Source organism: Haliotis asinina, chromosome 9 (assembly GCF_037392515.1).
Source record: "Haliotis asinina isolate JCU_RB_2024 chromosome 9, JCU_Hal_asi_v2, whole genome shotgun sequence".
Lineage (NCBI taxonomy): Eukaryota > Metazoa > Mollusca > Gastropoda > Lepetellida > Haliotidae > Haliotis > Haliotis asinina.
The window spans coordinates 1,353,953-1,370,129 of NC_090288.1; the positions used below are offsets into that span (position 1 = coordinate 1,353,953).

The 16,177-nt window shown below is 41.2% G+C and overlaps 1 protein-coding gene across 10 annotated transcripts in view; it reads right to left on the reverse strand.

Moving 5' to 3' along the window:
• Window positions 1-2,117: 2,117 nt before the first annotated feature.
• Window positions 2,118-16,177, reverse strand: part of LOC137295696 (dystroglycan 1-like) — a 77,313-nt gene continuing 63,253 nt past the window's right edge. For all 10 annotated transcript variants that reach the window (XM_067827188.1, XM_067827182.1, XM_067827181.1 and 7 more), the window contains exon 3: window positions 2,118-7,730. In XM_067827188.1, coding sequence (XP_067683289.1) covers window positions 5,421-7,730 — 2,310 coding nt within the window. In that variant the 3' untranslated portion in view covers window positions 2,118-5,420. The remainder of the gene's footprint in view (window positions 7,731-16,177) is intronic.

Sequence of the window (16,177 nt, forward strand, 5' to 3'; positions counted from 1 at the left end):
GGAATAACATTCAGATATTAAGATTTCACTAACCCAGTAAACGATTCAATAAATACTTTGATTCAATGTTGAATATTCAAATCTAATATCTTAACTGTTTTTTTCATGTGACATGTATGTTAGGAACAATTTAGAACAATTAAGGTTTGGTTTGTTTGTTATTTGTACCGCATTCATAAGAATTAAGAGGATACCAATAGAGAAGATAGTGCAAAATTTACCTTTCACAGCATCAGCATAAGATTTCTTGAGAAATATTTTCTTGGACATTTTTTCACTTTCTCTGTCTTGTGAACCTCCAATCTGTATCACTCGAAGATGTCAAATGGTGGAAACATTTTCAGGTTGTCGCCTTCATGATCTTGGTTCATTAGGAAAAAAAGAAAGTCTGGACGCTGGTTTATGTACTGTTTAATTGATGATGACAATGTGTTGACATTTTTGGTCAAACAAAGCAACATATTACACTCAATCAACTGATGTCACTTGTGGTATTAAGGATATATCACAAAAACTAGATCCACAGACTTACTTTATATCGTGTCATAGGGAAGTGTGGTAAGGTAATCTTTTGTATGTGCTTATATTACCATGATGACATGCTGACTGGTTATTAATGCAAACTTTATGATGGTTTCAATATCGTGTTTGTGATTCCTATATCTCTTAGGTGCACACACTGGAATATAAAACGGTTAAGGGACTCTGAGACAGGCTATTGCCACAACCCTGTCTGCTACAATCCTTATCTGCCATCTAGATTGGCGAGGATGTGAGTGGGAGGGAAAGTGACTCCCGAACTGTTTACAAACTGTCAATTTAAGTTATGTTTGGAGGGTGTCACAACTCTTGGTTTGTTCAGTGCAAAATGAGTATATTCCATTTATTTCCATTCCAAATTCCATTCCATCATTCCAATCCAAAATCCATTCCATACTTTACACTATGCCCTTTGCTAAAATGAAGCCCCAGAACAACCTTTCCATCTACTTTTGACCGGTTTACTCTTGCCACGTGCCAATAACTAATGACCCTGACCTTCACACGTTCACCTATCACTAATGACCCTGACCTTCACACGTTCACCAATCACAGACTTGGTGATTTTGTCTCCCGTGAATTTAATAGTGGTATCTTTGACCTGAATGTATAAGCACATGAAACATTGATGGGTACCAAGTTCATTGAAGCTCTGATCTAACTGGACAGCTTTGTTTTAAAGACTCCTAATGGTTGTGTTTCAGAGCGAGTCCCTTGCCTGTGTTGGTGAATGAATGCTCGTGGGGTAAGATTATTGTACAAACATAACATCATAGGGCAGGCTAACGGGAAAGTCGGTCTCAGTTCCTGAAGCACAGTATTTCTCGGTCACCTACTTCTTTATGTGACGAAAACGCCGTGAAGGACGCAAGTCTAAATGTCCTCGGGTTTTCCGAGTTAGCTGGCAATTCATTTTAAATTTGTTTCTATCAGCATTGCATATAATGCTAGTCTGTATCGGGATTACCAAGATATAGGCGCCAGCTAAACTCTACTGGATAGGTCCGTTTCTATTGTTTTTTCTATATGTAAAGGAACATGTTTGTATTTTGTTGTTTTCCTCTGACGACATGGAGCACTTGGGCATGCATACATGCTCACCCTTTTCTGTTCTTAATCTCAGGAACATCATCACCACCAGGGGGTAGGAGTTTCACCCATAACCCTAGCTTGATATGTACTCTACTCATTATGCTTATGTCGAGGGGTTAAGATTTACGGTTACAGTAGACTTTCTATAAAACCAAACAACAAAAACCAAACCATCTTTTCTTAGGCACAGAATGACAAAAAAAAAACGGAGCAAGGATGGAAATCTTTCCATATTTCAAGTGGGGATTAGGGACAGACCTCTTACCAATGACCTTCCCACTTTCTACCCAGGTGGGGAAGATGAACCCAGCACTGAGAGGCTGTGACAACCACTTGTCTACCCAAGCACCAACACCAGTCAGTCACAGTGATCAGAACACCCAGATGGACAGTCAGTCAGTCAGTCAGCAATATGGAAGTACCAGGCTGTGGCCATGTTGCCATCGCAGCCACTTCAGGTAACAAAAGAAAACACAAACATGTGATCATGTTTTACATATTGTGTTTATTGAATCGGGCTAGATGGTACACTGACAAGACAGGTTTATATTTACGTATCGGTACAGTAATGACAAATCTTCACTTAAGGGATCAGTTCCCTCAGTCATTCACTTCGAGCACACGCTTTGTACAACATGGTAACCGCATCCACACTGCAGCAGCAGCAGCTAACAATGTACTACATCTCTTGAAGCTAGCTACATGTAACACCTTCCTCACCACCACTGAACTCCGAGGAGATATACATCACACATTCTAATCCTTCAATAATTGATGGAGAATTCTTAAACTATCGACCAGGTTCATATCATCTGGTCTCCTGGGTGCTGGTAAAATAATGTTATTCAGACAATTACTCGTTCCTTCGGAATATAGCATCCATCTTCAGAGAGTGATTTTTTAAATTTCACAGAACATTTGGGAGGATTGTCTCAGAGGGAACCAAATATACCCTTACTGTTGACCCATGAAAGAATGTTTTGTCTCAAATTATCTTTCTAATCAATCTAAATATAATTAAAACAAACTACAATAGCTAGTTTCTCTTTATTTAATATTTCATGGTTGGAAATTCCTGCATCCTGAAATCAATCCAGAAACAGAAACCTACAGCAGTGTTTCATACACCCTTAGAGTTCGAGGTGACAAGGTGTTCTTTTCCTTTGGCAGTCACTGAATCTGTTGAGAACCAGAAGCACACAGATATATACAACCAACATGAGGCTGGAGGTAAAGGACTTTTGAAGTCAAGTAGAAAAGACTTTTTAAATCATTTGAGAAAGATATGAGTATGTGGAAGAGACCTGCACAGCAGTCATTATGGAGGACTACTGTACTAGCCATCAGAGCTCCATAGCTCAAACTACGGAGGAACATGATACTCTCCACACAGACCTTCAAAGCTGAAACTATGGACAACCCTCATGCTAGCCACACAGACATCCATAGCTGCAACTATAGAGGACCATGGTACTAGCCATGCAGAGCCGCACAGCTGAAACTACCGAGTACTGCAGTACTAGTTGTCAGTTGTTAAGGTCTGTGTGGCTAGTAACATGGTAAAAGTGAGTAACAGGTCAACTTGCAATAACAGCTCACACATTCCTCACACATATCAACAGGTTTTACTTAAATGTACAACATCAACACCATTGCCATCGAATGGGAGGTTTACACACTATAGGCAGCAGGTCTGGGGAGATGTTTCCTGGTCAAATGTACCAAAGTGCAATTAAATGACTGATCAGATCACACACCTGTATTTGCTCAAGTTTAGGACTAGAGGTCCACTGTCTGGTCACTGTGGCAGGGCCACACACAGTTTCAGGGCTGACACCTGTCTATACACACCCGGAACTGGCCATAGCAAAATAACATAACTCCACCAACTCGTAAATGCTGGGTTTATTAGTTCAAAAGAAGCAAATGCTGGAACCACCTTGCATTCAACACATGAAATAAATTAGAATACATGTCCCAAGTTTGATAAAATATTTTGGGAAAAAAATCGTACCTGTCATTTTGCGCTAATATCTGCATTACTATGGGTACCACCACATAAGCACATTATGCTTGTATTACTTGGGCATGTTAGCATACCTGAGTGAACAAAATCTCAAAACTGATTCTCACCTCTGACCTTCCACCATGTACAGTGAAGCAGGAAAGATCTGAGAATCAAGACGTGTGTGAGAAGAAGCTAAGCTAAAGACAGCTAAGTGACACTATGACAAGCAGATAATGAAGTCAGTCGATATATTGGCACAATATTGCAACATCATCAGTTATGAAATAAATACAGGAACATACAAACACTGATGACATTGATTAATAAACTAGGCATGATTTCGAAACGTACACTCAACACTGTGCCTTGTCTGATAATAAAGAGTGAAGGGAGCCTATCAGTCAGGCTGGACTGAAGTAAATGATCAGTCTAGCCTACAGACAGGCGATGCAACAAGTAGGATCTATACAATCTGTGTACTATATAAGCGTAAACAAGGTACACTCACAATGATTAATGATTCTATGTACATAGACCTGCACCAACTGAAATCAATGACAGCCTCAGCGGCTGGTGACATGTTATTATTCTGTACCTGACATAATATGTCATCTTATTATGCAGGCAAACCTTGACCATTACAGTAAAATAGCATAAATCCCCCCTTCAAAAAAAATTAAAACAGTCTCATATTACACATGAAATAATATTTTCAGCTCTTTCAAACAAATGATCACAAGATAAGGTCAAAGGTCATGTTCTATTGCCCATAAAGGTCAAGGCTTCTACTACAACAGAACACATTCTACAGTGTTGCTAGCTTTCTATACCGACAGAGCAGATAATACCTACAACTGCAGACTAAATGCTTGCATTGGTAAACATAACTCAACCTACCTGGATTTCACACCCCATCTGATTGTTGGATACAATGTGACTGAGCTCAAAAGCTTCAATTGAACCATGATTTAGATTTGTACCTCATGCTATTAGACTTGCTGGCAGAACACCAGTGATCATGACAATGAGCTTTTTCCAATTCAATTTCAGCAGTATCAAACATCAAATTTATCAAAATAATCTGATGTCATAACAACAAATATGATTAGAAAACATTCTTAAAAAAAAACAATGTTAAAATCCTTTTTTGAAGCTAAAACCTACAATAAGAATACTCCATTGGGTGACTCCAAAGTCCAGTTCTGCCATCCAAGTAGTTAATCCCCCCGCTACAGGTTGAGTATTATAACAATCTCCTGAGTTGACTAAGACAACACTGACGTTACACATGGCTGACCTGAGTCAGGTACTAGTCTACCGTCCTCAGTCCTTGCCTGTATCCACAAGGCTTCCTTCATGCACATATGCAACAACTTGGAAGCCACAGTTTCTCCTCAATTCAGCAACACCCAGCTTTAACATATAAGAACCATGAAGTCACTGTCTCCTCATAAGGCATAAATGGCATGATCAATAATGCATGCAGATTTAGTGTCCCACCACAAGTAAAGCACTGATATTTCAAGTTGCTAGGGTACAAATTTCATCTCCAAGATTTCTCTTTCAGCTATTACACTGGTATGTGCAATATTTCAAACAATGCTGTACAATTGAAATTTGTCAGAATCAGTATCCTGACAAGAAGAAGAAACTGCTCCATGACCCCAAAATCTGTTCAAGGCAATGCATAGTTCTTAAACAATAACAATCCTCAACAAATCCATCCCTCCTTTGTTGTTTCTTAATCTTCTGACAACACCTCTCGGAGATGATGGAGAGTTTATGGTGGGATGGAGGGAGGTTGGCTTCGGTATGCTGGTTGGGGTACATGTGGGCGTGGCTGCTTGTTGCCACTGGATGCAGTAACGGGTGGTGGCGGCTGGTATAGCGTCGAAGTGACATTCGTGTCCTCTATATGGTCATCATGGTCAAACTGAGGTTGTTTATGATTCACTGGGGGAGTGGAGCCTTGACTATCACCTCTCTGATACTCTGGAGGAGGACAGGGGGGCTGTCCTTCCATTAACAAAGGCTTGCTACTATCTGTAGGTTTTTCATCCAGTTCATCTTGGAATATTACAGGTACTCCCTTGTTTACGAATGTGTTTTGGTCCTCAAGGTTCATCTTTCCCTTCCTCTTTTTCCTGTAAAGGATGCAAGCGATGAGGAGAGCCAGTAGCAAGATGGCTACTATCACTACAGCTGGCACCACTGTGGTAATCCAGATATCATCTGACGGACCACCGCCTGCTGATCCTGCCCTCACACCCTCTGTTGTGGTTGGATCAGGTTCCGGTGTGACTGCTGGGTTCTCATCTACTGATGTGTCATCAGTTGTGTCCTTCCTATCTGGTGATGAGGGGTCATCAGTGTCGTCTTTGGTTTCCGGTAGAACGGGGAAGTTAGGATCATTTTCACAAGCTCCAAGTGGAACCACTCCAACGCCTTTCAGGTTAAAAGGTTTCATGCCTCTTATTGCTTCTTTGTTTGGTGACCCATCCTCCTGGACAAACTTGGACATCATAGCCTTTATTTGATCAACAGGACAATCTGGGGAGGCAAGATCAGTGTTGGTCCATGACACAACAGTTGAACCTTTAGTGATACTGTTCATCTTAAAATTCTTAGCATTTCGCTCACCATTAATCTTGGCTACTTTATTAAGAAAACTGATCTTGTTTTCAGTACTGCTGGAAAACTTCTCGAAATCATAGTCAAGAGTCATAGAGACTTCATGGTTGAGTTGACCTGATGCAGACCTAGGGTCTGGGATAATTGTGATGTTGAAGGCATTCCTGGCGACTGTGTCTGCATGGTCAGCATTTAAACCGATGAGGCTGAACATGTGTTTGCCGATTTTCCCCTCCAAAGGCAGTCCTTGGATCAGCTGCTTCTTCATGTCAAACTTGATCCAGTAATCAGATGGAAGAACGTCTGTGCTGTTGGCCATCAGAATAAGTCTCAGCTTTCGAGTATTTCCAACTCTGCAGTCAAAGAATGTATCCTCAGGAATCTTGTACCTGATGACTTCACCTACAGAGTACATCATGCTCTTGATTGGTTCCTTGACAACAGGTACTAGGTCCTTGCAGGCTCCAGACTCTGGTTTTCTAGTTGGAGCATCAGTAGGCATTGGCACTGACTTCGAAGGCATGACATCAGTCATCACATACGTCTTGGTTGGCAAAACTTGTGTCTTTGTCATAGGCCTCTCTTCTGGCATAACAACAGACGGTTTCATGCCACCAGGAACCTTTGTGGACATCACAGGACTGACAGTCTTCTCCATTGGTGCCATGGTCTTTGTTGGCTGGATGCCAAATGATGGTGAGTCAAGTGTGGGCACAGGTCGTGTCATGGCATCCTGTTCGGTGCCTGTAGCTCGGATGGTGTCAGTGGGACCTCTAATTGGCAGGGTGGGTGTGACAGCTGGGGTAGCAGTTGCTCTTATGGCCTGTCTCTTCCGCCTCTTGTGTTCCTGGAACCTGCTGTTTGTTACATGCCAGACATGGATTGGGTAGCCAATAGCATCGGCCATGACACCATTACTTGAGTCTGTCTCTACCTGCTGGAGGGCTTGCATGTGGTCCTGATGTACCCTGCCACATCCTACCAGCCATGACACAAATGATCCCGGAGTCTGTAGAGTCTTAGCATCACCAGTACCTGACACCAGAGCTGAAGCATCTGTCAAAGGCTTCTGTCCGACCTGACTGAGCTTCACCATATCTTCAGCAAGGTTCAGATGAGATACAAGTTTTGTGAGGATGTCAAGCCTTTCCTGAGCAGCCAGATTATCAACATCAACATCAACCACAATGCTGACAGCAGTCTCTGGCTCAGATCTCTTACAACGAACAGTTTGGGGACCGCCTTCTTTGAATCGGAGAGTTGAACCTGCAGCTGGACCAGTGTCCTCATTCACAAAGATGGAGAATATGTCCTTGGCCTGTTCTCCGTTGAGTCCGATGGCAACAACCTCGATGTTGTACTGCCCCAGGTCACTGGATGTAGGCAGTCCCTGGAGTAGCTGCTTCCTAGGAGAGAAGACCAGCCAACGTGGTAGCGAGTCCTTGCCAGCTTCCGTCACCTGAAACACAACAGGACACCTATAGATATGGTTTGCAAGGCATAAAATGTCATAGTTCTTCAGTTAAAAAGGTATCTAATAGAGAGCTATGATAGCACAGTTGTACCAGAAACATTTGCTTTTCAGAGTTGCATACCTTTGCCATGGTTATTGACAGGATGAAAGCAACACAACCCTGTAGTAACTCCTTACTTAATGTATTAGTCAGCAATATGCTAGCTCAACCTATATTTCTGAACAGGAATTTTCAGGTACATCCCTCCATGCAATGATTCAAGCAGAACTTTGTGGTTGAATGTCACAGATATCACCTTTTACATATAAACTACATATGCTACTCAAACTACATTAGAGAATCACATCACTACAGTAAATCTGACTGATAAGTTTAGTAATATGAAAATTTGAAAGACTGGGAGTACAATATATTAAGGCCCATTTCTGGTGTCCCCCATCGTGTTATTGCAGGAATATTGTTAAAGTGGCGTAAACCACACTCATTCACTCACTCCTCCATAAAAAAGTATACAAAAACTTAAATCAAGAGCATCAACTGCACTTAAACATCAGAATTCCTTGACTTTGTAAATCTGATATCAAATACACCAGGAGTATTTCTCCCTTCATCTCATTCCTGGATACTGGCAGCAATAGATGTCACACAATCAGCACTTACACATAAGTAGTTTCCACTTGTCAAGTGGTCAGGAAGCTGCTTCTTACCCTGATTGCCTGACAACTACCTCCAACAAGAGTGCCACTTTAAGAGGCTGCCCCTAGAACTCACTGAACATATCAATGCTCAGCAAATAGTGAACACTGGTGCCTGTACTATACAGCAAATAAAGACCACTGGTGCCTGTATAATACAGCAAATAGAGAACACTGGTGCCTCTCTATAATACAGCAAATAGAGAACACTGGTGCGCCTCTATAATACAGCAAATAGAGAACACTGGTGCCTCTATAATATAGCAAATAAAGAACACTGGTGCCTCTCTATAATACAGCAAATAGAGAACACTGGTGCCTCTATAATACAGCAAATAAAGAACACTGGTGCCTCTATAATACAGCAAATAATTCACATAGGTGCCTGTATTATATAGCAAATAGAGAACACTGGTGCCTGTATTATATAGCAAATAAAGAACACTGGTGCCTGTATTATATAGCAAATAGAGAACACTGGTGCCTGTATTAAACAGAAAATAGTTAACACTGGTGCCTGTATAATACAGCAAATAGAGAACACTGGTGCCTGTATAATACAGAAAATAGAGAACACTGGTGCCTTTGAATCACATGACATACAATTACTCCTCAAACTTGAAATGAATATTAACCAAATGTGTTTTGAACCGTATTTCAGTCACATCCTGGAGTGTGGGATGTGAGAGGCAAGCACTGGGTGATGCAGGGATAGGGAGCTGATAAATTAATTAAATTAATTTTGAAATTAATCAGGGAATTCCAGGATCTCAAGTGTATGATCAATCTCTGGGCAAATATGACATACTACCCTATGTGGAAAATGACAACCTTGTGTACTCATTTGATCCTTTCATATTACTTTTTAGCTCGCTGTGCACATGATCAAAGCATGTAAAAATAGATACTGGCCAGTTCCTGTTTGGTCATGTGTGTATCGACGCTGTCAATACATTCCAAATAAAAGTTTGTATGGAGATTATTAATGTGTGAAATCTATTGATACCAGAGTACAAATATCCATTTGCCCATGATTTTCAATAATTGATGTCCAATTTGCCCTGCAACTGCATACAAAATGTTGTGTTTTGTTAGTTGTGAGAAGGGTTTATACAAAGTTTGTTCACATAAAGTTAGCTATGTACATGTATTTAGCTAATCCCTGTCTTTGTTGCATAAATGAATTGAGATCACTTGCACTCATTATCAAACAATGTATTTGTTTTCATTTTTGTCTTCATTAGAGTGTGCTTACTCTACAAACTGGCAATATTTTTACATGCCCTGTGCATATGCACAGCAATTTAAAAATTAATGTGAAACCGATGAATATGAGCAGATTACATTTAATACTGACTGAGCAATAACTACTGACATCTTATCATCAATGATGGTGTTGCGATGTTAACCTTCATGTGCATGTGTTCCAGCAGGGGTGACATGGATGACGTGGTAACACCTAAAAGTGTGCTTTTCTGTCACCTCGTCTCACATCTCCATCATGTATTGTACATATCATATTATCAGAGCCCGAACAAAGGAGATTTTGTCAAATCCAGACACCACCTACAACTCTACTCCTTGATGACATAGGCCTGAAGTCATTACAAATCTCAGACTTCAGTTTATTTCCATGTCACCTCCCAGCTCCGGCTTCAGTCCATGTTAAACCACACGTTCAAACCATATGTGGCAGGAGACTCATTTCAAAGTCATGCCAAAATATCATGAAGTCTTTCATGTTGGTTTTCTGAGTGTGCCTACAAAAACACATGCCAAAATAGGAAATGATCTTTTCAGAATAATCCTTTGAAACACACAATGAAATGTCGACAAAAGTGGTAATATTTTTATTTTCAGTCCTCCCAACATGGCCACCACCCATGTCCCATGGCACTGCATGACATGTTCGCTAACACGAGCCATGCGAAGATAATCTAATTACAGCAGACATGCAAACAAAATGCCAGGAGTCACAAGAACAAGACTTGACAGAATTGTCACAGTGGGTCGGACATGGTCAACTTTGAATGTCTGAGTGGAAACTGATCAGCGTAGATGCTCACATTGCAAAACCCAGTCCACTGGCAGATTGCGTAACTTGAAGCACAGCTTGATGGGGAAGGGGAAGGTAACTAAATTGTCAATTTCATGACAATGACTGATGAAAGCAGCATGGATGTTGAAATGTCAAACCAGCTGGTTACACTGCACAGGGCTGCATGTGTGTGTTGTAGGCAGGTGACCTTTACATGGCAAACAGAGCAGCTTCTTTGTGGAAGTTGGCAATATTCGACTGAATCACAGTGCTATTAACTGGGCCATGACAAACGTATAGAATATCAACAATCCCTGTGTGTAATTGACAATTATGGACCACAAGCTAAATGGCCATTCAGCTGGCTATGACAAGCATGCTGGATTTATCAAGGACTCTAGACTAAGTGCTCTTTGTACATAAAGGAACAAAATAAAAAAATTGTAAATAATTCAAAGGTATTTTGAAATTGAATATAAACTTCCTCTAAGCCTTTCATACACCTATCTGATGGTCAAAAATTACTTCTGATGATCATATACTCCAACTGGTGATCATACAACCCATCTAATGATAATGCATCACATCTGATGATCATATACCCCTAAATGTGATCATCATATTCATAGGATATAGGATTATTTTTCACTTTACTTTGGAATTTATTGGGCATGTCAAGATGTTTGAGTAAACATCATCAACCAAGTGATTTATGTTGCAGAAGAGAAAACAATATTTGATTCATCCATTCCCTATCTTCCCCCTAAACATCTGTTTGTGACAGCCTCATGTCATTTGTTAAATTGATGAGACTGCCAACAGTATCTGTATCCACTCAGTCCAAACTGTACCAACGGCAGTAGGTATGTTGCTGGATACACCCCTCGTATCACTTGAAGGTGTGCTACGGAGCAGCGCTTATCTGCGGTGAGTCAGTCTGCAAGCCCTATCATCCCTCCACGTGTGCCAAGACAGCATTCCAACACATGCACAAGCTGTTTACGAGATGTTGCCATTGAGACAAAACTGTCTCCAATTATTGCTCCTCCCTACTACTGAGTGTACACTATAATTATCAAACATAGAAAAACAGGTTGTTTATTAGCTCTACATTTTTAGGTAATTAGGATGTATAAAAAACTATGCAAGTCTGTGCAAGGAGAGAGCCATACAAACAAGTCTAATTCTCCATTAATTACTCAGAGGCCCTGATAGAGCATGTGTTGGGATCATATGACTAACAACGGGAAGATGAAGGACAGCAGGTACATGCGTTTTCCCTCTCACCCCAAACATCCAGGTCTGATTCTCTACATGTGAACTCCTCTCTTCATGCCAGTGACATGAGACATGATTAAATCAACTGAAAGTTTACACACTCGGGATACAATTTTGACTTGTTTCACTTGCTTCATGTTAACTACTCCCAGTTAACACAAACATATTTGTCTGTGTAATTCACAGACCACTAGACCATTGTGAACGACCAGTACCAAATTAACCAGCCCCCACATAACTGACTGACACTAGTGCCTCACAATGTCCACTTTAAGTCCCTGGTAATGCAGTGGGAGTATTGCTGAAGGTAGGCACTACCAATTCACATTTCCAGTAGATACATGTCTACATATGGTCTACATGAAGCCAAGAGCAAACAGTGTATCTTTGGATTAATGTCTGTCTCCAAGCTGCCATGCATTTCCTGGTGCCACCTAGTTCTTTTTTCAGTCTTTGGTACTATTCTTATAGCTGCTGACCTACATATTGCCAATTATAGAGTGTTTTTCTTGTCCTGGTGTGTTCTTTTGTTGCATTTGAGTCACGTATTGATTGAAGATGGGAGAGTGGCAACCGACTGACCACATCTGGCCAGTGGAAATTACTTAAACCCTTGTGAGCAGTCCAGCAAAAACATTTTAGATCCAATTTGCTGATTATTTTGTATGAATTTGCTGCACATCACTGCTTCACTATTTGGTTACTTTAATTCCATAAAATCCATTGCAAACAGAAACAGAGCATCTCAATTGATTAATACACCCAGTCAAACGAAAGGGACTATCTTAGGAAAGGAAATATAAATGTTAAAAGTTTTAGGCAACAATCACTTGGAACCATTTACTTTGCTAGGCATATTCCTTCACTCAGCTCTTGTTTGTAGCCAGAGGTCAACGAGGCTGACAAAAATCAACCAAAGTAATAAGGACGAAACCTTACAAAACTACAAAATGTTATAGAATCTAGGAAATGTCTGAAGACCCTAAAGTCTGACACCTCAGCAGCTTTTTCCACCCCAGTTGTCCAGTAATTATTTTTGTTGCCCCTTCCAACAACACAACTTGTTGTTCAACGTGGGTGTCGGCCATGTTGGTCAACTCCCCATGGAGGTTGTGACATAACTCACCGAGTTGCCGCATCCTGGCAGTCCCTGCAATCCTCCTCCAACAACTATAACAACGAGGACAATAACAACCACATGAACACCTCACTGAAACACCTTGAATTTAAACTGTTATGGACATGAACGCTACATATGAGAGAGATGCAGAGCAGAGCAGAGGACACCGTTCCCATGATAAAATGACAAACTGTTTTACACAGGTGACAGGTCCAGAAGTTAACCCCTGGTGGTTTGAAGCAGGCTGGATTGGGACCTCTCACTATGTGCATAGGGATGCATGAAATGGCATTTTGTAATGGGTCTTAAGGGATTTTGTTAAGTAAGGAAATGTTCTCTTTGTCTTTTTCAACACAACCAAAGTCAGAGCTATAACAGCTTTATCTTGACCCTTGACTCAGAACACTTAGCTGCCAAACGTGCCTCCTCAGTTTATGGACAACCTATTTTCCCAACAAACAGCTTCCTTCACAAACTACAGCAGCATATCTGTGCCAACAACTGGACTCAGTCCACTCCTCCATGGAGCTACCCAAAACACAACCTGCCAGAACGGCCAACATAACAGGGGCATTATTCATCAGTTCGGGAGTAAAACACCTTACAAACATGTTCGGCATTGTATCATCTCACAGCTTCTCTCACTTATGCCAAAACATGTCAGGTTTCTGGGGTTCAAAAATCCCATTGCCTGACACCCGGGACAAGTCAGTTTTCATTTCGGGCAATCAAATAAAGGTATCTTACTACTATATTACTTCCACTTATGGTTTCAAACTGCAAATATTCTTAGACTTAATTCCATATCTGCTCACAATGAAGCTATTAACGTTTGCATTAATAGAGTTAGCACAGAGTAAAATTATCACTCTTTGATAAATAGTCCAGTAAACATTAACATCAAACATTGTTTCATAAAATCAGTGGAAAATTAGCCAGGACTACCAGTTACTTTCTTGCAGTCACTTGCCCTGTGGCAAGTAGCTTTTCAACATATTTTCGAACCCCTGGGTTTGTAGAAACTGTCAATTTCCAGCAGTTATTTCTGAAAAAGTTCTGATGAGAATCAAACCAAGACCTGCTTCATGGTGTATGAACACTGTCCACTGGAATACCAGGCCCTTCATCCCCTGACTGCCGGGTTTATCTGCCCCAGACAAGGGAGGCTATTTGCATGTCATTATCAAGTGCAAACATGGGGTTAATTAACCAATTAACTTATCCAGACTCCAGCGATAAGAAAGAGTGATATTCACACTCGTAGGCTGTCTAGCACTTCAGGTTTAGTTCCAGGTTATACAATTTACTAAAATATCAGACAAGAAATATTTCCTGTTTGATGAAAAACGATTTAAAAAATAATTACAATTTTGGATAACGAAACATGAAACATAAAATGACAATTTATCCCCAAGGACATAGTGAGTGTCTTTAGCAACCTACTGAACCTGTTTTACAGGGGATTATGTTCCTGGATGCTGGTAGAGTGATTATTTATCAGTATTTAATCACCTGATGATGAGGACATTACTGTTGCTGGCCACTGACTGAGACCATCTTGGCTGAGTCCGTGGATGCTAGGGAGATCAACACCATATATCAAGCTACAAATGATAGAAATAATAACAATGATAGAACCGTACCAGGGATGTCAGGACTGTAGCCCCACCCTCCATTGATACAGGTAGACCGTGGGGGTGTCAGTAACTAGGGTGGGGTCGACATGGTCAGATCTTTAGGATGGGTGGGTATGTGTACACACCACTTGACCACCTCATAACTGGGGGTGTTATGGTCCCTCTAGGGACCTCATGACTGCTAGGGGGTGCGAATGGCAGGGGGCTACATCTCCCTGTGGGTGGTCATCAGGGTGTGTCAGTGACGGTAGACTATTCTCCTAGACAGGAGTGAGATGGAGAATGCTGATACACTTACTGCTACAAATAGCCAGCACTCTATGCTCTCAGAAATGTCAGATAAGGTGTTTGAGGATCTGATTTATAAGGCAAATGGTAAGAGAAGTACCAGTGCTAAAGGATAAACACTCTGTGTTATTTTCTGCCCTGAGGACCCCAGAATTGGGCTGTTAGGTGTGACTGAAAACTATTGAAATGTTCGCATGTCAGCCCCAGGGGGAGGAGGCAACTCCAACGTTCAAGAAGACTGACAGCATGGTACCCAGCACAATGACCAGAATGAATCTGAATCTGTAAGCCATTGAAATCTTCCTACACTCATACAATTTCAAAGTTATAACCTATAGTTATCTCCCTACAGGGATACTGGGTCTAAGTGTCCTTGCCTTGTCAATGACCTCACAACATAACTTTGACTGGTATGATCGGAACTAGAACTCTTCCAGACCTAGCAAAATACACCATGCCACATTCCTTTATTCAGATTAAATCTCGGTTGTAAGAGGACTGTTTCAAGTACCAGCTGATGGCTTCAAAAGTTAGCTGCTGCCCTTGAAGCTTCAAACACAAGGTGGTTTTCTCAGATGGTACAGTCAGTCCTTCAAACACAAGGTGGTTTTCTCAGATGGTACAGTCAGTCCTTCAAACACAAGGTGGTTTTCTCAGATGGTACAGTCAGTCCTTCAAACACAAGGTGGTTTTCTCAGATGGTACAGTCAGTTCTTCAAACACAAGGTGGTTTTCTCAGATGGTACAGTCAGTCGGTGTGTCATGGACAGTGCCATTAAATCACTCTCTGGGGGGCACTCTCTCTACCACTTCATGTCTTCTGTAGATCTCATCATGTACAACATGCAACACTAAACCATGAACTGGACCTCTGACCAGCAACAGGGGTGTCATCTCTGCACTGGAAACATCATGTGTAAGTCTACATATGACACCCATAACAGTGGACTAGTGTTTAATCTGTTTTCAAAAAGTGATTTAGTGACTGGGACTGAGTGAATAAGTAAACTGGCTGCTGACGTTTCAGGATCCGCAGTGTCCACATCTCAGAACATGCAAACCCCTCCACACACTGTCTGCTGGCCAAACTAGATCTACACCATGAAGTCACTGACATAAATGAATACCAATCCCTTGTCAATCCATACATAAAGATGACTGTAAACTAAGATTGTACACAAACATACAGATATGACAAAGCATCTCCCATACACAACACCCTGCCAATACAACAAACCTTGACCTTATTGAATGTAGGACTCTCAGGAATACAGTGTCCTACAAGAGTGAGCCTGAACAACTAGTAGGTAGTCATAGGGTTTAACTACCCACATACAGATGTGTCCCTCCTGACCCCTACACAGGAATATACTGA